Genomic DNA, 22407 nt, shown 5'->3' with positions numbered 1-22407 from the left:
CTGTTAGTATGAAAATGAGTACTTAATGATTTCTCTATTTGGTTCATTGGCAGATGAAATACTTTTCCCAATGCTACTGACGCCGGCTTATTGGCTCGCTGTATATGAGTGAGTGAGTATGGTTTTAAGCCGCTTTTAGCAATATTCAAGCAATATCACGGCGGGTCCTGGCTAGAACACGCAGACATAGACACACGCGCGCATGCACACATACACGAGCATTAAAGTCGCCATTGTGCAATAATCTTAACCGCGACGATAACATCCATTTCACCTCAGCCATTTTTTCTAAATGAGTAGGTTAATAAATATATAAATAATAGACAGACACCGAAAAAACAGGGATACGAACGAACAAACAAAAATATTTTGAAAAATAAGGGCAACAATAGTCAACTACAAAAGTCCTTTTTCAGGGAATTGTTTAAAATTGGGATACTGATTGAGATAAATGACGTAGAAGCTCTTTTTGTTTCACATGTTGGAATACCAAAGAGGCGACGACCAGATAATAAGGGTGTGTGTCCGGAAATAATTAATGAGTGAGGTCGTTCATAATTTTGTAAGACAAGTTCATAGAATGCAGTTCATAGAAGGAAACTTTCAAAATTGTCCTCTGCTAGTTTGCCCTCAATTGTATGTATTTTGGAATTATTCTGCGAAGAAGATGCATCATAATAACAAAACTTAAGAATCATAATACAATCTTGACTGGTGTTACGTAAAACAATAACATGACAGTTTAAGTTTTAAAACTGCACAGAGAAATTTGTATGTTTATGGAAAATGTTTTGTCGTGTGTCCCGAGTCCCGTGTGTCGCCCGCCACTCCGGCAGTACCATACCATTCGGATTGGACATCTCATGCAATCCATGATTTACCGTTTCACTAACATGAACATGAATCAGTTGACTTTAACTTGATTGACAGTTATGTTTGTTTAATCTGTAATGACAGGTGGAATGTCGCAAGCATTAATGACAAATGACGGACACCGTGACACCTGTGACCCTTAATCCTGAAATAGTACTTTTAGTGTGTGACGTCAGTGCGTCAAATGTAATACGGTTTACTTTTGAGGATTTTAACTTATACTTCTCTATGCTTATAACTTTTGTACATCCTAATGCACGGTTTGTAAACATATATCCATCAAAGTAGCTGTATGACAATATGTCCGATAACATCATAAACTAGGAATATTTTGAAAGGAGCTAACTTGCGTAAATTGTTATGAGAAAACGTGGGTACGCTTTGAACCTGTTTATTGAATTAAACAATGATTAAATCACTTTTGGTTAGGTTTATTCTTTCCTCGTCAACAGCGAGTTGTTGAATAACCCTCAAGACTCGCCATTCAACTGTTGAAGATTTATTAGTTGGTCGGCTGTCCTACCGCGAAGGAACAAATGTAGTATACATTAATCACGTGACTACCCACGGTAAACATACACGTGACCAGCTTTGTTGTCAAGTCCCAACAAGGAAGTGAGACGCTGTGTGTGTCAAGGTAATCACCTCTGAAGGTAATTCTCTGCATAAGTAAATATCTACTTGTATATTTGTACATCAAAACAGTTAAACATATGAAGACAACATTAAGCGAATTAAAATAATGTTGATATTCTGAGGGAGAGGTTATTCTTTCATATTCAAACCGATATTGATAACGAAAGTAGCCTTACAGATTTGATAGCGAAAGTTGCCTAATTTATACCTTAGGTTTTGGTTTACATTCGAAATTAGTACCCTAAAAATATCCACAGAAACAAATATATAAATAATGCAATAAATACAATTAGATGTTGATTTTATCCATCACAAAAACTCGATTGAACAGGACAGTGGTAATCTCTGTCGTGTAACAGGCGGTCATCGAGAAGATGGACGGAGTTATGTCCCTTCTGAAACTGATACTCATAGAGACCACCATCAATTTGTACAATTTGCAAAAACAATTTTGTCTCATCTCTGATTCTATTGTGTAACATGAATTTTAATCAAATATCAAGGGCGGATCCAGCACATTCAAACTCGATGGATCTCTCAGATAATTTTACTGCATACAATATACTACATTAACTTTTCAAAAGGGGTGAGTCCTCACAAACACACACACACACACACACACACACACACACACACACACACACACACACACACACACACCTTCTGGATCCGCCTATGAATATGCAGGCATACACGAATTCATGAACTTTATACAGACAGGTAATAAGTAATGAGTATACGTTAGCAATAATTACTATATACTATAATAAGTACTTATTGGCATGCAATGATTAGATATATACTGATCTGTTAAAAGCTAACGAATGGCCTCTCTTTAATCTTCTTCCCCTGCAAATTATAGGCTTTAAATTGTGTCAATGTTGTTGTGCAACCTAGTATCAATGTATATTTTCTCTCAGATGGCGACTGCTAAAACGCTGGAAGACAATTACCTGACCTGTGTCATCTGTTCAGAGGTGTTCACAGACCCTGCCACGCTTCAGTGTTGTCACACATTCTGTAAGACATGTCTACTGAAATACACCAAAACACAGCCTAAAGCAATGCAAGACAAATGCATCCCGTGTCCCTCCTGTAGACAGCTGACGAAGGTGACCAACCATGCTAGACCAGTAGAGGAGTGGGTCAGTCAGCTGAAACCAAACCACATTATACAGAGTATGATGGACGATTTTGGACAAAGTTCTACAAGTGAGTATTCATCTGGTTTATGACGACGCTTCAACATGTTCTTATGTTTTAGCTTTTACATTTATTTAAAATGACTGAGATTCCTGAACACAAATGAGACTCATTATTTATCATAAACAATGATTTTATTGTTTAATTTTCATATCTTCAGAAATGGACTTGTGCAGTGTTTGCAGACACGACGGGAAGACAACCCCTGCCACGTCCTGGTGCTCTGTCTGCAATGACGCCTTCTGTGGTGAATGCCTCAAGCTACACAACAAAATGCCAAATCTACGAGACCATGAAATAGTTGATTTACTAACACAAGGAAGACGAAAATCAGCACCTCACCCAATGTGTAAATTACACAAAGACAAACGAATTGAACTATTTTGTAAAGACTGCAAAGTAGCTATATGTACTCTCTGTTGTAGCATAAAACATAGGAAATGTAACGATGTTGATACAATTGAACATATGAACCCACTTGTAAAAGAAGAACTTTTGCTAAAAACTAGACGACTAAAGGGAAATGTGAAATCTACAGCTGAGGTGATGTCAATGGCACAATCCCAGATTGAGGAGTTGACCCGAAATGCAGAAAACGTGAAAACACAAATCAGAGACACACACAGGGTTGCTACAGAAGTGCTGATGAAGAAGGAAAAGGAACTGATGGACCAGGTCGACCGATCAACTGACAGAAACATACAAGAACTGAAAGCATTCATCAAATCTCAGGAGATTGACAAACAGATGTACCAGCAGGAAGCAGAGTTCGTGGAGAAAGCAGTGACGACAGAGTCTGTGGCAGACATGTACGACGTCTACGAATCGGCAGCTGAATCTAACACAGACACAGGTGCTGTCAGTAAACCAACCTCCGAGGGGGTTATTTTCACACATGACATGGACGAAGTGAGAGCATCTGTGGAAGATATAAAGCTCGGCCATATTGACATAGTGAAGGATGTAAGTGACAGGACGTCTTCACCTCGTCTGTATCACACAGTTGACTGTCACATAGGGAATGAGTTTAATTTGGTTTTCGATGTCACAGTGTTGACAGTTGCTTGTGAAAGGGTCATTGTTATAACAAATTCTGGTGATAATAATGTTAAGGCATTTTATGGTTTAAAGTCAAAACCACATCTCAAATGTCTAACCCAATCAGGTCAACCATATCGATTAGCTAAGATAAGTGACAGCCAGGTTGCTGTTAGTGTCCCTGTCAAGAAGATGATAGCTATGATAGGCTTCAACCCTGATCCTGTACTGCTGTCAACCATGACAACGAAGCACAAACACTTCGCACTAGCATGCCTGAATCAGTCACAACTACTAGCGAGTAATTGTGGAGTCGAACACTCTCTGGATATTCTGGATATGTCAGGCAATGTACTGAAGTCTATCAACACGGATATTGTACCTATTGCAGATTTCATCCATGTGACCAGACAGAACAATGTGTTAGTTAGTGCCGGAGGAGTGGCCTCCCTTGTATGCATTACCCGTGAAGGAGAAGCTGTTTTCACCTACACTCCCACGGGAGACAGAGCTCTGAGAAATCCACATGGAATCACACCAACCAGCACAGGAGACATCCTGCTTGCATGCAGAAAGTCCCACAAGGTGATCCAGCTGACTGGGTCTGGGCAGTTTGTCAGAGATGTTCTCACAGATCAGGATGGTCTGCGATATCCTTCTGGCATCTGCCTGGACAGCGGCGGCTTGCTGTATGTCGCCTGTCTCAATAATGTGAAAGTGTTCAAATTCACCAAATAGGATTATGACAATAATCACCACAATTAAAGCCTGAATAGACTCGAATGGCATGGATAACAATGTTGATCCATTCAATAGACCTGGGAATGAAGTTGAAGCAAGAAAGGGTCACGTGAGTGGTAGAGCATCCACCCGGAGAGCCAAAGGTCCGGAGTTCGATCCCCGGCCGCGTCATACCAAAAGACGTTAAAATATGGTACTTGTTGTTACCCTGTCTGGCGTTCAGCATTAAGGGGCTAAAACAAGGACTGGTCGGCTCGGAGTCAGTATACTATCTCTGAGTAGGGTATTCTTGTTTAACTGCGGCATGATATCTCATTGGCCTGGCACTATAAATCGGCATTAGTTCGGACTAGTACAAGCAGCCACACACGCACACACACACACACACACACACACACACACACACACACACACACACGTGCATGAACGTCGCTATATAAGTGCAATAATCTTGGACGCGACGTTAAACCCCATTTCACATCACCACCTGTATTTACTTGAAGATGAACAACTTTGTACCTTGGCTTTTGTCCAATAAATTTCTTTGTTCCTGGTTTGTGATTTTGTGCAATGACATAGCGCCTCAAGTCAACCCTGAACAGATAACGTTGGTGATGTGAAGACTTTAAAAAGGAGCTATGCTTCACGGCCTTGCATCTATGTACAGTCTAGGTCAGGTCGTAATAACCCGTGTCTCCCCCCCTGGGGATTCCATGGGCATTCCGATGGTGATTGAAGCTAAGGGACTGGTGTTATTGACATACATGACTGTTTAATACCTCAATGTTCATGGTTCTGAAAGAGGAAATAATAATGTCAAATTGGTACAAAAGACACATGAAAGAACTTGGTATAAGTGGCATATGAAGTAATACCAGATACTAATATTAGGCCAGCATGATGATTGAGGAAGAACAAAACCCAGAATCAGTATTATTAACTTTTGACTCGACGGTAAAATCTAAAGACATGTCCAATCCTATTGTGTACTGGATTCCAAAGCTCAATTATCATCCGTACGAGGAGATATATATCGCTGGGTTAAACACATGTATCACCAAGTCTCTGTCTCGAACATTAACCAAAGGTCTTAATGCAATTACTTCTTTCTTTCCAAACTCAGGCACAGTATACTGACTCCGAGCCGACCAGTCCTTGCTTTAGCCACTTATTGCCGAGCATCAGGCAGCGTAACAACAAGTACCATCTTTGAAAGTCGTTTTATATGACACGGTCGGGGATCGAACCTACGGCATTCCCCTCTCAGGGCAGACGTTCTATCCACTAGACCAGGGAGGCGGTGGTTAACTTGTTGAACATATTCAGAAAGTGTTCACTGTTGCAAGGCAAAGATAGTCATGCAAAGCAATGCTATGTTTTCATTATCACCTGTCTGAAAACAAGACCTCCACAAAAGGGTCCTCCGTGACTCTTGTAGCAGCATAACACTGACCAGAAGTCGCTCTCTGTAACCGTCCTTTTACATTGACGGTATTGCAGGATAGGCTCTACTAGAAACCCCCAGGAAAATTTAGACAGAGTTGTCTCCCCGGCCATGTTCCATATGAACGAAACTTAAACAACGTTTAGTGCTATCTGACATAAGCAAATATGTTGTTTGTTTGTTTGTTTGTTTATCAGCTATTTTTCCAGCTATATAACGGCGACCTCCAAATAATCGAGTCTGGACCAGACGATCAAATGATCTATATTGCGACCAACGAGTCACGTTGTCGGGGTATCAACAAAGTCACCAAGGCTGACCCCCTGTTCCATTTTGGCCGCGTCTAACGACCAGCATAGGTTGCTGGGGACCAATTCTGACCCGGACAGTTGTAAACATGGCGTCGGCGTAGCGCCTCGTTGCAAACACTTCAGTTTCATCTTGATTGCCAACATGTCACCAAAAGAGTTCCAGTGATCATCTGTGGAGGTATATTAGTAACATGTTACTTCGTGAACATATCATATTTGCACAGCTGAACAGTCTGCGTCCATTTAAGTCGTGTAGGTCTGTGACATTAAAACGAAGTTAGCGAGTTTGGGTCACGGCCACTTTGAACAATATTTCAGTTATATCATCGCGTCTGACGTATGTAAGGAATGATCAAAGTCACATCTGCTTTTGGTAAAATAAATGCGTCAAGACTAACGTAATCATAAGCATGTCTTTGTGAATCACTTTCAAATAGTCATGCTATTAGATGTTCATGAAAAGGCAAGCGTATCCTGCACCATCGGTAGCACCTGCAGCAACACATGCAAAAGCAAGTCAATTGTTCACCTGAAATAAAACCACGGGAACACTATACATGAACCCATGCTCATGATACGACTTATCAGCATATTCCTTTTACCTGTTATTTATCTAAAATATCTTTTCGGTCTTAAACAACAGCATCAAAAACATTTTCATTACCATACGAAATCATCCATTGTACGATTCCAACTATAATAAAAAAATTCATAGACAGGTGTTTATGAATCAGACATTGACGTTACCAAGTGTTGAAACTCACGAGCACGGATAAGGAACTGAGAAAACAGGGGTCATAATCAGCGGTTACTGACGCGAAAAAGGGACGCAACTCTAAAAAGGAATTCTGAAACACAGTACAATAGACAATGCCTATATCAAATAATCTTGATGACATCACCTGCGTCGAAAGTTGCTCTTTGTACTGGTGATAACAATACTAGCAGTCAGACAGACGCCTGCCATGTAGAAGCGACAATGTAAGTACAGTAGTTTAAACCTTTTTGTGCAATTACATGTTGTTTAGGCACAAAGTTAATGTTCAAAATGCTAAACGTTTAAGTAAATATTATGTCTATTCAGTCTTAAATAACATAGACAAAATCCTATTCATAATCATACGATATCTGTGCTAAAGGCAGAGTTCATGGTACGATTCCGACTTTATTATAAGCATGTGTACCTGAATACCTGAATAGTTACATCCGTAATATGTAAACCTGTTTGAAATACTCGTCTTAACAAGGGCACGAAAAACTGAAACCTATGTAATGTCAACCAATGTCACAAAGCCACCATCAGCTACTTAAATAAAGCAACAAAACCCTTTCTATGTCCGTAATGTCTGCATTAAGCAGAGTCGATTGTGAGATGTCGACTATATCATGAGCATGTGTTTATGAATCACTTTCAAATAGTAATGAAAGCAGGTGTCCGCGAATAGGTGGGCATTCCCTATCAAAGTAATAGTCTGAGATACCGTAAATTGGTGTCAAAAAGGGACGTTTAATTTGGTCGCTGTGTGGACATCATCTGGCTGCATTTTATAACGTTATGACGGCCAGGCAAACAGACGCCTTATACATAAGGGGCAATTACTCTAGCGGGCGGACCGATGAATTGTCAAGGAAATTAGAACATAATATATGACTAGGCAATTATCGTGTTGCTTACATGTATTTTCGCCACTGTCTAAAAAAATAGGTTTCAGTTGAAACTATATTGACTGTTGTCAGTAATGAATTCAGTGTTGCTCTCCTCATAAATAGCGAGCTTTGATTCCATAACCCAGCTGTCTTATCGCATAAGAATCGCGTGACTAAACACGTCAATATAAAGGCTATCAGTTTATTGTCAAGTCTCAACAAGTACGTTAGACGCCCTCTGCAGTGTATCAAGCTAGTCACGTGTAAAGGTAATGCTCTGCATGTAAGTAATATCTACTTATCATCTATATATTTGCTCATCAAAACAGTTAAACATATGAAAGAAACAACCAGTGATTTATAACAATGTTGACATTTTAAGGGAGAGGCTATGCTTTCATATCAAACAAATTTTACACTAAATTGTTTACACTACATTTACGTCATTTGTTGATGCCCAAAAATATCCGTATCAACAAATATACAATGAATTCAATAAGGTATTGATTTTGACCATTCCATAAACTTCATTGAAAAAGGCCATTGGTGATCTACGTCATGTGACCGGCGGCCATCGAGAGTATGGACGGAGTTATGGCCCTTCCTAAACTGATACACAAAGATACGACCGTCACTTTGTTGACTGTGAATAAAAATAGTCTCATATATGATTCCATTGTGATAGCATGAAACGTAATCAAATATACAAGCCTTGCAAGGACACCGGCAGTGACAACGACTTAAATGAATGTCATGACAAATATGCAGACAGGTATTTAATATCACGTTAGTTTAACGACGCTTTCATGTTTATGCTATCATTTTGACACTTATTTGAATGCAATGATTAGATATGTACTGGCCTGTTACAAGCTTATAATGGTCACTGGTAATGTTCTTATAACATAGTTATTACCATGTGATAGTGTCAATGTTGTTGTGCAACCTAGTATCAATGTATATTTTCTCTCAGATGGCGACTGCTAAAACCCTGGAAGACAATTACCTGACCTGTGTCATCTGTTCAGAGGTGTTCACAGACCCTGCCACGCTTCAGTGTTGTCACACATTCTGTAAGACATGTCTGCTGAAATACACCAAAACACAGCCTAAAGCAATGCAAGACAAATGCATCCCGTGTCCCTCCTGTAGACAACTGACAAAGGTGACCAACCCTGCTAGACCAGTAAAGGAGTGGGTCAGTCAGCTGAAACCAAACCACATTATACAGAGTATGATGGACGATTTTGGACAAAGTTCTACAAGTGAGTATTCATCTGGTTTATGACGACGCTTCAACATGTTCTTATGTTTTAGCTTTTACATTTATTTAAAATGACTGAGATTCCTGAACACAAATGGTACTCATTATTAATCACAAACAATGATTTTACTGTTTAATTTCATATCTTCAGAAATGGACTCGTGCAGTGTTTGCAGACACGACGGGAAGACAACCCCTGCCACGTCCTGGTGCTCTGTCTGCAATGACGCCTTCTGTGGTGAATGCCTCAAGCTACACAACAAAATGCCAAATCTACGAGACCATGAAATAGTTGATTTACAAATACAAGGAAGAAGAAAATCAGCTCCTCATCCAATGTGTAAATTACACAAAGACAAACGAATTGAACTATTTTGTAAAGATTGCAAAGTAGCTATATGTACTCTCTGTTGTAGCATAAAACATAGGAAATGTGATGATGTTGATACAATTGAACACATGAACCCACTTGTAAAAGAAGAACTTTTGCGAAAAACTAAAAGATTAAAGGGAAATGTGAAATCTACAGCTGAGATGATGTCAATTGCACAAATCCAGATTGAGGAGTTGACCCGAAATGCAGAAAACGTTAAAACACAAATCAGAGACACACACAGGGCTGCTACAGAAATGCTGATGAAGAAGGAAAAGGAACTGATGGACCAGGTCGACCGATCAACTGACAGAAACATACAAGAACTGAAAGCATTCATCAAATCTCAGGAGATTGACCAACAGATGTACCAGCAGGAAGCAGAGTTCGTGGAGAAAGCCGTGACGACAGAGTCTGTGGCAGACATGTACGACGTCTACGAGTCGGCAGCGGAATCTAACACAGACACAGACACAGATGCTGTCAGTACACCAACCTCCGAGGGGGTTATTTTCACACATGACATGGACGAAGTGAGAGCATCTGTGGAGGATATACAGCTCGGTCATATTGACATAGTGAAGGATATAAGTGACAGGACGTCTTCACCTCGTCTGTGTCACACAGTTGACTGTCACATAGATGGTGAGAATGTGTTTAACTTTATTTTCGATGTCACAGTGTTGACAGTTGCTTGTGAAAAGGTCATTGTTATAACAAATTCTGGTGATAATAATGTTAAGGCATTTTATGGTTTAAAGTCAAAACCACACCACAAATGTCTAACTCTATCAGGTAAACCACGTCGATTAGCTAAGATGAGTGACAGCCAGGTTGCTGTTAGTGTCCCTAACAAGAAGATGATAGCTGTGATTGGCTTCAACCCTGATCCTATACTGCTGTCAACCATGACAACGAAGCACGGATACTTCGCCCTAGCATGCCTGAGTCAGTCACAACTACTAGCGAGTAATTACAAAGTCAAACACTCTCTGGATATTCTGGATATGTCAGGCAATGTACTGAAGTCTATCAACACGGGTATCGAACCTACTGCAGATTTCATCCACGTGACCAGACAGAACAATCTGTTAGTTAGTGATGGAGGAGTGGCCTCCCTTGTGTGTGTGACCCGTGACGGAGAAGCTGTTTTCACCTACACCCCCACAGGAGACAGAGCTCTGAAACATACTCGGGGGGTCACAACAACCAGCACAGGCGACATCCTCCTTGCAGACAGTGACTCCCACAAAGTGATTCAGCTGGCAGAGTCGGGGCAGTTTGTGAGAGATGTTCTCACAGATCAGGATGGTCTCTATTATCCTTCTGGTATCTGTCTGGACAGCGACGGCTTGCTGTATGTCTCCTGTCTCAATAATGTGAAAGTGTTCAAATTCACCCAATAGGATTATGTCAATAATCACCACAATTAAAGCCTGAATAGACTCGAATGGCATGGTTACAATGTTGGTCCACTCAATGGACCTGGGAATGAAGATGAAGCTAGAACGCATACAGGGACAGGGTCCCAGGATTCACAGTCTGAAAACCATGAAAGAAGCACGTGCTGAAGGCTGTCGTGTTGTGCCTGGTGGACAAAGCTGACAGCTCTTGTTTCTAAAAATATAGTGATTCTGTTTCTTACCTGAACCTGATCAAGCATCACATCAGCATAATCTAACACCGTCTGTGTTTGAGTCTTTGACCTTCAACTTTGGAGCATATATATTGTTCGTTGCTGTCAATTGAATGTTTCATTTCAAACACAAGGCTAAAAAATTGGAATTGTTTTGGTTGGTTTGTTAAGAAAAAGTGTGCTTTTGTACAATCTTATAAGTCTTGTCTTCTCCGAGATTGGAAGGTCGGTGATTCTATCCCACATGTCAGTATTATGTGTCCGAGTGTGGTATCCATGTTAAAACTGCTGCTTGGCATCTCAAAGGGCTTGCCTTTGTTAACTGGCGTAAGCCCGGACTGGTACAAGCAGCAACACCCACGCGTACCTCCACGTCACTATGTGCGTGAACTCAACTTAACTTATGACTCATGACATGCCTTGATTAATAACGGTTACTGGAATATGACGCTGTAAATCTTGCTACATGTAAATATTTAATATTCGCAATCTTCTGGTATACAAAACTTTAACATAGGCTGCCGGCTATAGCCTAATATATAGCAATGCTGGAACACAATCCATTAACATTAAACCCTTTACTCTACTCATAGATATTCGACTCTATCATTGTTCTCATCCAATGCCGCCCTGAACAACATGGCACCACCTGTATTTACTTGAAGGTGAACAACTTTTGTATTTTGGCTTTTGTCCAATAAATGTATTTCTTCCTGGTTTGTGATTTTGTGCAATTACATAGTGCCTTCAAGTCAACCATAACCCTGAACAGATAACGTTGGTGATGTGAAGACGTTAAAGAGGAACTTAGTAATGCTTCAAGGCCTTGCATCTATGTACAGTCTAGGTCAGGTCGTAATAACCCGTGCTCCCCCGTGGGGATTCCATGGGCATTCCGATGGTGATTGAAGCTAAGGGACTGGTGTTATTGGCATATATGACTGTTTAATACCTCAATTTTCATGGTTCTGAAAGAGGAAATAATAATGTCAAATTGGTACAAACGACACATGAAAGAACTTGGTATAAGTGGCATATGAAGTAATACCAGATACTAATATTAGGCCAGTATGGTAACTGAGGAAGAAATCTGCCAAAACCACACATCAGTATTATTAACATTTGACTCGACGCTAAAACCTAAAGACATGTCCAATGCTCTTTCGTACTGGATCCCAAAGCTCCATAATCATCCGTATAAAGAGAGAAATACCGCTGGGTTAAGCACATGTGTCACCAAGTCTCTGTCTCGAACATTAACCAAAGGTCTTAATGCAATCACTTCTTTCTTTCCAAACTCAGGCACAGTGTACTGATTCCGAGCCAACCAGTCCTTGCTTTAACCCCTTATTGCCGAGCACCAGGCAGCGTAACAACAAGTACCATCTTTGAAAGTCGTTTTATATGACGCGGTCGGGGATCGAACCTACGGCATTCCCCTCTCAGGGCAGACGCTCTATCCACTAGACCACGGAGGCCGTGGTTAACTTGTAGAACATATCCAGAAAGTGTTAACTGTTGCAAGGCAAAGATAGTCATGCAAAGTAATACTATGTTTTCATTATTACCTGTCTGAAAACAAGACCTCCACAAAATGGTCCTCTGTGACTCTTGTAGCAGAAAACATTGACCAATAGTCGCTCTCTGTAACCGACTCTTGTAGCAGAATAACATTGACCAATAGTCGCTCTCTGTAACCGTCCTTTTACATTGACGGTATTGCAGGATAGGCTCTATTGGAAACCCCCAGGAAAATTTAGACAGAGTTGTCTCCCCGGCCTTGTTCCATATGAACAAAACGTCTAGTGCTATCTCGCATGAGCAAATATGTTGTTTGTTTATCAGCAATTTTCCAGCTATATAACGGCGACCTCTAAATAGTCGAGTCTGGACCAGAAGATCAAATGATCTAATATTGCGACCAACGAGTCACGTTGTCGGGGTATCAAAAATGAAATAAAACCATGGGAACACTATACATGAACCATGCTTATTATACGACATATTTGCGTCTTCTTTTTTTACCTGTTATACATCTAAAACATCTTTTCGGTCTTAAATAACAGCAACAAAAAACATTTTCATTATGATACTAAATCATCCATTGTACGATTCCAACTATAATAATATTTATCATAACCAGGTGTTTATGAATCAGACAGTGACGTTGCCAAGTGTTGAAACTCACGAGCACGGATCAGGAACTGAGAAAACATTGGTCATAATCAGCGGTTACTGACGCGATGAAGGGACGCAACTCTAAAAAGGAATTCTGAAACACAGTACAATGCCTATATCAAATAATCTTGATGACATCACCTGTATCAAAAGTTGCTCTTTGTACTGGTGATAACAATACTAGCAGTCAGACAGACGCCTGCCATGTAGAAGCGACAATGTAAGTACAGTAGTTTAAGCCTTTTTGTGCAATTACATGTTGTTTAGGCACAAAGTTAGTGTTCAAAATGCTTTTCGTTTCAGTAAATATTATGACTTTTCAATTTTAAATAACAGACAAAACCCTTTTCATAATCATGTGAAATCTGTGCTAAAGGCAGAGTTCATGGTACGTTTCCGACTATATCATAAGCATGTGTACCTGAATATCTGAATAGTAACATCCGTAACATTTAAACCGGTTTGAAATACTCGTCTTAACGAGGACGGAGAACGCTGAAACCTATGCAGTGTCAACCAACATAGATCACAAAGCCACCATCAGCTACTTAAATAAAGCGGCAAAACCCTTTCTATATCCATAATGTCTGCATTAAGCAGAGTCGATTGTAAGATTCCGACTTTATCATGAGCATGTGTTTATGAATCACTTTCAAATAGTAATGATACCAGGTGTCCACGAAAAGGTGAGCGTATCCTGCCCCACCGTTGGCACCCGTCCCAAACACATGCAAAGGCAAGTCAATTGTTCACCTGAAATTCCACGGGAACATATTGTACGAGTCAAAATAGGGAATTGCATCGGAAATCATTGTTGTCATTGATGCGTCAAACTTGGAAATGTCCTTCACATGTCTACCATAAAACATTTTGAAAGCTGTACTGAGGCCTTGAATGTTGTAACCTTGATCAAACAACTTCTGAGCAAGAGTCGTATAGAATCTTGGTAGAAAGAGCATGCTCGATTGCATCTCAAAAGGTGTGAGTGAGTGAGTGAGTGAGTATGGTTTTACGCCGCTTTTAGCAATATTCCAGCAATATCACGGCGGGGGACACCAGAAATGGGCTTCACACAATGTACCCATGTCGGGAATCGAACCCGGGTCTTCGGTGTGACAAGCGAACGCTTTAACCACTAGGCTACCCGACCGCCCCCAAAAGGTGTGAAATGTAAACAACAAAGGTTGGAGCTGCTGGATATTTTGCGCGACAAACTCGACAAACTCATCACTATGAGTATGGTAAATGTAACCGTACGATGTATTTCTGAAACAACATTAAAAGCGCCATTGTTTTAACATCTTGTGCAAGTAAATACATGTCTTCATAAAAACATTGAAAACATTGGAACCTACTCAATATATACCAACAGACCTCCAGTCGTGTTATTAAAATAAAACGATAAGTGATTTCTTGTCATCAAATGAGTTTAACCACACAAAAGTTGATTGTCCATAGCAATTGTCATGTGAATATGTGAGTCCCTATATTAGAATGCACGTCGTAATTCCCTCTGAGGAGGTGACATCATGACCTATATTGATACAGCCACATTGTTGCAATCGACATCCTGGTGTTTATCTACAATCTACAATCGTATCATATGCAGTTACTTTGTGTTCAAAATAGGTGCGTCATCCTCATAACTGATTGTGTTCGCTGATTGCAAGGCATCTCTCTAAAACTGTTCAATGTTGGGACATCATGCATAATCTTATGGTTATACATAAGCGACAAAACCATTCCATTATCATGAGAAATCTTGTTAATTACAACCATTGTGAAAACCTTTTTCTTGTACTGTTAATAACTAGTTCCGATTGATGAAAAATCAGTATCCATATATATATATATATATATATATATATATATATATATATATATATATATATATATAGCGACGAGGCACTTATCCATATATCTAGAGATTACCAGCTGAGTGGGTTTCCGTATCATAAATATAAATTAGGAATATAATATATGTTAAATAACCATTGTATTTTAGCGAGCATTGGCGAGTTAAATAAAACGTGTATACATAGTCCCCACACAGGATATTTACCAAACTACACAAACGTGATAACCTCGTTATCATAATTATCAAGTCATTCCCTTATTCTAAAAAGAATTACTAGCGGGCGGACCGGTGAATTGCCAAGGCAGGTAGAACATAAAATGTGTGTAGGCAATTGTCGTTTTGTCTATATGTAGTTACGCCACTGTCTAAAAAATAGGTTTCAGTTGGAACTATATTGACTGTTGGCATTGTCCGACTATCAATCATTGACCTAATCAAACAATATATGCGCACATTCCGTGCAAACTTGAAACTTGTTACCGTTTGTAAGAAATGAGAATAGTTCTTTTTAGAATTAGGAATGACTTTACATGATAATGACGCTTGTGTGTTTTGGGATGATAAATATCCTGAATGGGGAATTTACACTTTTTATTTAACTCGCCAATTCTCACTAAAATACAATGGTTATTCCTAATACAGGATATTTACCATCCCAAAACACACTTGAATGATAACCCATTTGTAGTTAGTTCGCCAAGGCTCCAAAATACAATGTTTGTTTCTGATAAAGGATATTTTCCATCCCAAAACACTCCCGCCTGAAAACCTCTATTTACAGTCCGGAAGACATAGCTGTAATACTATCTTTATAATATGATGTTTTACACTGTATTACAATAATCGATGTTTAAAACGTAGTTGTGCTCAAATGATCAAAGTTTAGAAACCGGGTTAGTGAAGGTCCGGGTTATAACTGGTCTTCAGCAACCCATGCTTGTGAGAGGCGAATAACAGGATCGGTGGTCAGGCTCGCTGACTTGGTTGATGCATGTCATCGTATCCGAACTGAGTAGATAGATTTTCATGATGTCAATCACTGCATGGATTGTTTGGTCCAGACTCGATTATTTACAGACCACCGTCATATAGCTGGAATATTCCGAAATGCGCGTTAAACAACAAACAAACAAATAATGTACAGTAAACTACGGTTACCACGAACTTAAAGGGACCACTAAATGTAGTTCGTAATAACCGTAGTTCGTTATAAGCACATATACAGCATATATACAGCACATGGACGGGGTTAAAAAAAACAGTTCGTTATATCCGTCAGTTCGTTATAAACGTAGTTTACTGTAATGCCAATTCATTTGCAACTATGTTTGTCTACAGAAACACACACAATGTCTCTCAGTACCACACTATCCATTACATGACATTACATTTTAAGTAATCTGTGTCATATATTACTTACAGACGTGTCACTTTAACACTGTGTGTGTCATAGAATACACCGTGAAAGTGTAACTGTTCCACGTCAATACATGTTTCAGATGGCCAAGAACCTTATAGTAAGTCACCTGACCAGTGCAGTGTGTACCGAGGTGTTCACAGGCCCCGCCACACTTCAGTGCAACCATACATTCTGTAAGTCCTGCCTATTGCAATGCCTCAAGTCAAGACCTGAAGCCAAACAAGCCAGGTCCATCCCATGTCCATCCTGTAGACAGCTGACGAAGGTGACCAACCCTGACAGTCAAGTAGAAGAATGGGTCAGACAGCTGAAACCAAGTCACGTGATACAGGGGCTGATGGACGACTTTGGACAAGGTTCTGCAGGTGAGTGCTGTAAACGTTCGTTATAACGAACTCAGTGATGACTAGTGGTGAGGTGAGGTGAAATGGGGTTTAACGTCGCGTCCAAGAGTATTGCATTTGAATAGCGTATTTGAATACGTACGTTTGTGTGTGTGTGTGTGTGTGTGTGTGTGTGTGTGTGTGTGTGTGTGTGTGTGTGTGTGTGCCAATTTATAGTGCTAGCCCACTAAGATACCATGCCGCAGTTGAACATTAATACCCCACTCAGACACAGTATACTGACTCCGAGCCGACCAGTCCTTGTTTTAGCCCCTTAATGCCGAGCGCCAAACAGGGTAACAACAAGTACAATTTTTAACGTCTTTTGGTATGACGCGGCCCGTCGGGGCGGACGCTCTACCACAACTGGACCACGGAGGCGGTCACTAGTGACAAGTTCATGACGACACTTGAGCATATTTTCTTATAAACATCATTCTCAAATTAAACAGTACACAATATTAATCGTTAGGAATATTTTTACTCTTCAAAGAATTCAAATCTTTTTTATTTCATGTCTCCAGAAATGGACACATGCAGTGTTTGCAGACGTGGCGGGAACACAACACCGACCACTACGCCAGACAGTCCAGTAGAGAAGAGCGTCAGTCAGCTGAAACCAAGCCACGCCACACACAGATTGGCGGACGATTTTACACTAAAATACAAAGGTAATATTTTGTACATCAAAAAAGGGGCCTGAAGTTAGCACCTGGTTCGTTATTCAAAGGCTGTATATATTAAACAACTGCAGTAATGCTGTCAAATACCCTGAAACTCATTTAATATATACCAGCAGGTTCGTCTTACATCATCATCCAAAAGCTGTTAAGTTATTCAGTACTATTGAATAACGAAAAACAAACCAGCACCGGGTTCGTTATTCAGTTTATGATTCTATTAAATATAAACAGTCTGTAGTCTGTCTCCCAACAATCGTTAAGCTATTCAGTACTTTTGAATAACGAAAAACAACGATGTAAGACGAACCTGCTGTCAAATATTAAATGCGTTTCAGTTTATTTGACCACATTACTGTAGTTGTTTAATATACAGCCTTTGAATAACGAACCCGGTGCCGGCTCGTGTTTCGTTATTCGAAAAACGAATAACGAATAACAAACCCACTGCTAACTCCAGGCCCCTTATCAAAAATGTGTCAAAAGGTTATATAATTATTTCACAAATAATTCACCCGAATGGTCAAGCATAGAGTAAATTCGATCAATGGAAAGAGGTTTTACTTTTTTAAATTTTTGTTCCAGATCTAAACATATGCAGCGTTTGCAGGGACAAAGGGGAGATAACTCCAGCTTCTCTTTGGTGTTCTTCTTGTGAAGCTGCATTCTGTGGCAGATGTATCCGTGTGCATCGTCGTATGTCCATGTCACAAAACCACGACGTGAAGGACATCGCAACAAGGGAGAAACGTCGTAGTTTCGTTTGTGAAAGCCATGACGAAAAAGTCACAATGTTCTGCCGAGATTGTGAGAAAACGATCTGTCATATCTGCTGCAACGTTGACCATAGGAAATGTAAAAGCATTGCAGTCATTAGCGATGTTCTTCCCAAGGTCAAGGCCAGTCTGATGGCGACCAAATTGGATCTAGAGAAAGAAATAGCATTGAAAATGGATATTATTGAAAAACGCAAATTACAAACGAAAGCTGTGTCAAACAGAACTGATGAAGTAGAGGCCGAGATTATTATGAAAAGTCAGACAGCGATGGAGAAGATACGCGTGGAGAAGAAGAAACTTCTTGATGAAATGAACAGGATCAAGTCCAGAGAGATTAACCAAATACAAGAAGAATTGCAATCAGATCAAATTGCCGTCAAAATTAGGAAAGAACGGGTTCACAGCATAGACAATGTTTTGACGTCAGACTCTGAAACGAAAGTGTTTGATTTGTATGAGGCAACTAAATCAGACACACAAACATTGACAGACAGCAAACATGAAGAGGACATTACGAGGGTTGCTGATAGTAATTTTGAAGCTCATATGGACGGATTCACGGATGCTTTGAACAAAATCACTCTCAGAAACAGCATCTCAAACTACGAAGAGATAATTGATTATGATACCTTTCATCCAACTTTACATCAACGGTTTAATGTAAATTCCAGTCTTGACAGTACCATTCCTGTAATTAAGGACATTGTTGTAATCTCTGTGAGAGGAATTGATATTATTGTTGTCACTGATTGGACCAACAAAAGCATTAAAGAATTCTACACAGAGCACGACCAGCCATTGCGGAAACTGTTGAAACTAGAAGAGAGTCCGTTTGGAATAACAAACTTCGGAGACAATCTTGTTCTTGTGAGTCTTCCGTGGCAAAGGAGTCTTTATGTGGTATCAGTGTATCCAGGCCTTAGCATCGCCAAGTCCATACCAACAATACGTCGGTACTGGGGAGTCAGTTGTGTGGACGAGGCAAGGATAGCGGCTGGTGTTTGCGACGGCGTGTCTTCATCAGTGGACATTCTGAACCAGAAAGGTGTGTTGCTCATGTCAGTGTCGAACAGATACATACAGTACCCCGAGTATTTGCACATAACACATAGCGGCAGGATTCTAGTGTCTGACAACGTGTCTAAATCTCTCCTGTGTTTATCATGTGATGGGGAGTTACTCTTCAAGTACACCCTCCATGGGGATACAGTTGTCAGCGTGCCTCGAGGGGTAACGTGCAAGCACAAAGGAGACATCCTGCTTGTCGACAGAGACGTCCACAAGGTCATCCTTCTGACGGAAGCTGGGGAGTATGTCCGAGACGTCCTGACGCCAGATGATGGGCTGGACGTACCACAAGGCGTCTTTAAGGACAAATATGGACGCCTGTATGTGACCTGTAAAGAACACATCCAGGTGTTCAAGTAACAGAGACTTTTAGGGTCATGTTCCATACAGGAACCGTTTTAGCGTTCAGACAGTACAATAAGGTTTATATAATACACTGGTTGATAAACACATTTATCATCCAAAACTGGCTCCCACAGGAGATATCGCTTGTTGATAAAAGTGGAAAAACTCAGCAAGCCACGGAGTTTTTTCAACTTTTATCAACTCGTGATGATTTATTTGATATCAAAAGACACTCGGGTGAGATTCTCTATATCCCTATACTCCATCGCTAAGGACAGCGTCCACATCTTCAAATCCAAGTGGTCTAGTGGTAGAGCGGAAGGTCCGGGGTTCGAGCCCCGGCCGCGTCATTCCAAAAGACGTTAAAAGATGGTGCTTGTTGTTACCCTGTCTGGCGCTCGGCATTAAGGGGCTAAAACAAGGACTGGTCGGCTCGGAGTCAGTATACTGTGTCTGAGTGGGGTATTCATGTTAAACTGCGGCATGGTATCTCATTGTGCTAGCACTATAAATCGGCATCAGTCAGGACTAGTACAAGCAGCCACACACACACACACACACACACACACACACACACACACACGTGCATATCAGTGCAATAATCTTGGACGCGACGTTAAACCCAATTTCACCTCACCTCACCGCAAATCCAAGTGTGACCTAATAGTAACCATACTCACTTACTCACTATTTCTACTCGGAATCCCCCCTAAAGATTGTGCCCTAATACTACGACAATATAAATAGTTGTTCATGCTGTCAAACATTGGTTATCATGGTGCGAGCTCTGGTAAATACAGGCAGATGTTATAGTTGTGGGAACCGGTTTCTCTTGCCAAGTGTAGCAGGGTGTCTGTATAACTCGACACACGGGATAGGGGTTCCCATCTTTGATCATTGAAATAATACATCACACCTGACAGTGTCACGTTATCAGCATTGATAGATATGCTTCTACTGTATCTCTGTCCTCAATAACAGGTGATAGGGAGACCTGGTGAGACTATCGTATCTCGTCCTGTGTGTTCTCTTTATTCACATGCTTACCAAATATTACATGAATATCCCAAGTTAATCCTAATCATGTCAGTTTGGCTCCTGATGGTTACAATGATGTAAATAGAATTTTGTCTAACTCTGACGATCAGTTAAGGAATACATGTTATATATCATATATGTGGGTTTTTTGTGCGCTTAATCTACACTCAAAGGTATGGAATCTTTGAAGGGACATCGTCGGGTTGTCGCGTTGTCGCCCTTACTAAAACAAGCTAAAAGAGTCAAAATTAACGAAACCGTCACAATGCGACAAGGCGACATTTTGGCCATTTGTCGTATGGTCGCGCTTTTAATAATATTTATTAGTTTACCAAAGGGAGACAATGCTACATTTTTCAAGGTCAAAAGACTTGGTAATTGTGATTATTTAAACTGAAAAATAGCTTGTTTTGTATAGCTATTGTTTAACGGTGCGCCAAGCAATATATAATATATATGCCGGCTGCCTGTAATTATTGGAGTATAGGATATACACCGTAGAGGTACGATGACAGACTGATGTTATGAGCAAGGATATACACCATAGAGGTACGATGACAGACTGATGTTATGAGCAAGGATATACACCGTAGAGGTACGATGACAAACTGATGTTATGAGCAAGGATATACACCGTAGAGGTACGATGACAGACTGATGTTATGAGCAAGAATATACGCCGTAGAGGTGCGATGACAGACTGATGTTATGAGCAAGGATATACACAGTAGAGGTACGATGACAGACTGATGTTATGAGCAAGGATATGCACCGTAGAAGTGCGATGACAGACTGATGTTATGAGCAAGGATATACACAGTAGAGGTACGATGACAGACTGATGTTATGAGCAAGGATATGCACCGTAGAAGTGCGATGACAGACTGATGTTATGAGCAAGGATATACACCGTAGAGGTACGATGACAGACTGATGTTATGAGCAAGCATATACACCATAGAGGTGCGATGACAGACTGATGTTATGAGCATGGATATACACAGTAGAGGTACGATGAAAGACTGATGCTATGAGCAAGGATATACGCCGTAGAGGTGCGATGACAGACTGATGCTATGAGCAAGGATATACGCCGTAGAGGTGCGATGACAGACTGATGTTATGAGCAAGGATATACACCGTAGAGGTGCGATGACAGACTGATGTTATGAGCAAGGATATACGCCATAGAGGTGCGATGACAGACTGATGTTATGAGCAAGGATATACACCGTAGAGGTGCGATGACAGTCTGATGCTATGAGCAAGGATATACACCGTAGAGGTACGATGACAGATTGATGCTAGGAGCAAGGATATACACCGTAGAGGTACGATGACAGACTGATGTTATGAGCAAGGATATACACCGTAGAGGTGCGACGACAGTCTGATGCTATGAGCAAGGATATCCACCGTAAGAGGTGCGATGACACACATACAAAACCAGGTCACCGAGCCCGACTACTGTTTCATTTCGGCGCCTCTTACG

The 22407-nt window shown here is 40.5% G+C and overlaps 1 protein-coding gene across 1 annotated transcript; it reads left to right on the top strand.

Moving 5' to 3' along the window:
• The first annotated feature begins 377 nt into the window (after positions 1 to 377).
• LOC124138630 lies at positions 378 to 20278 on the top strand. The gene is made up of 8 exons (XM_048397254.1): positions 378 to 1526; positions 2430 to 2721; positions 2873 to 3565; positions 9996 to 10933; positions 13529 to 13564; positions 16702 to 16987; positions 17530 to 17676; positions 18271 to 20278. Exons 2-8 carry the CDS (start codon positions 2430 to 2432, stop codon positions 19890 to 19892), a joined length of 4014 nt encoding a protein of 1337 aa, XP_048253211.1. The 5' UTR covers positions 378 to 1526; the 3' UTR covers positions 19893 to 20278.
• The last annotated feature ends 2129 nt before the right edge of the window (positions 20279 to 22407 follow it).

The sequence above is a fragment of the Haliotis rufescens genome, unplaced genomic scaffold (genome assembly GCF_023055435.1).
Source record: "Haliotis rufescens isolate VD_foot unplaced genomic scaffold, xgHalRufe1.0.p SCAF_17, whole genome shotgun sequence".
NCBI classification, from domain to species: domain Eukaryota; kingdom Metazoa; phylum Mollusca; class Gastropoda; order Lepetellida; family Haliotidae; genus Haliotis; species Haliotis rufescens.
This window is presented reverse-complemented; position numbering and strand designations above follow the sequence as displayed.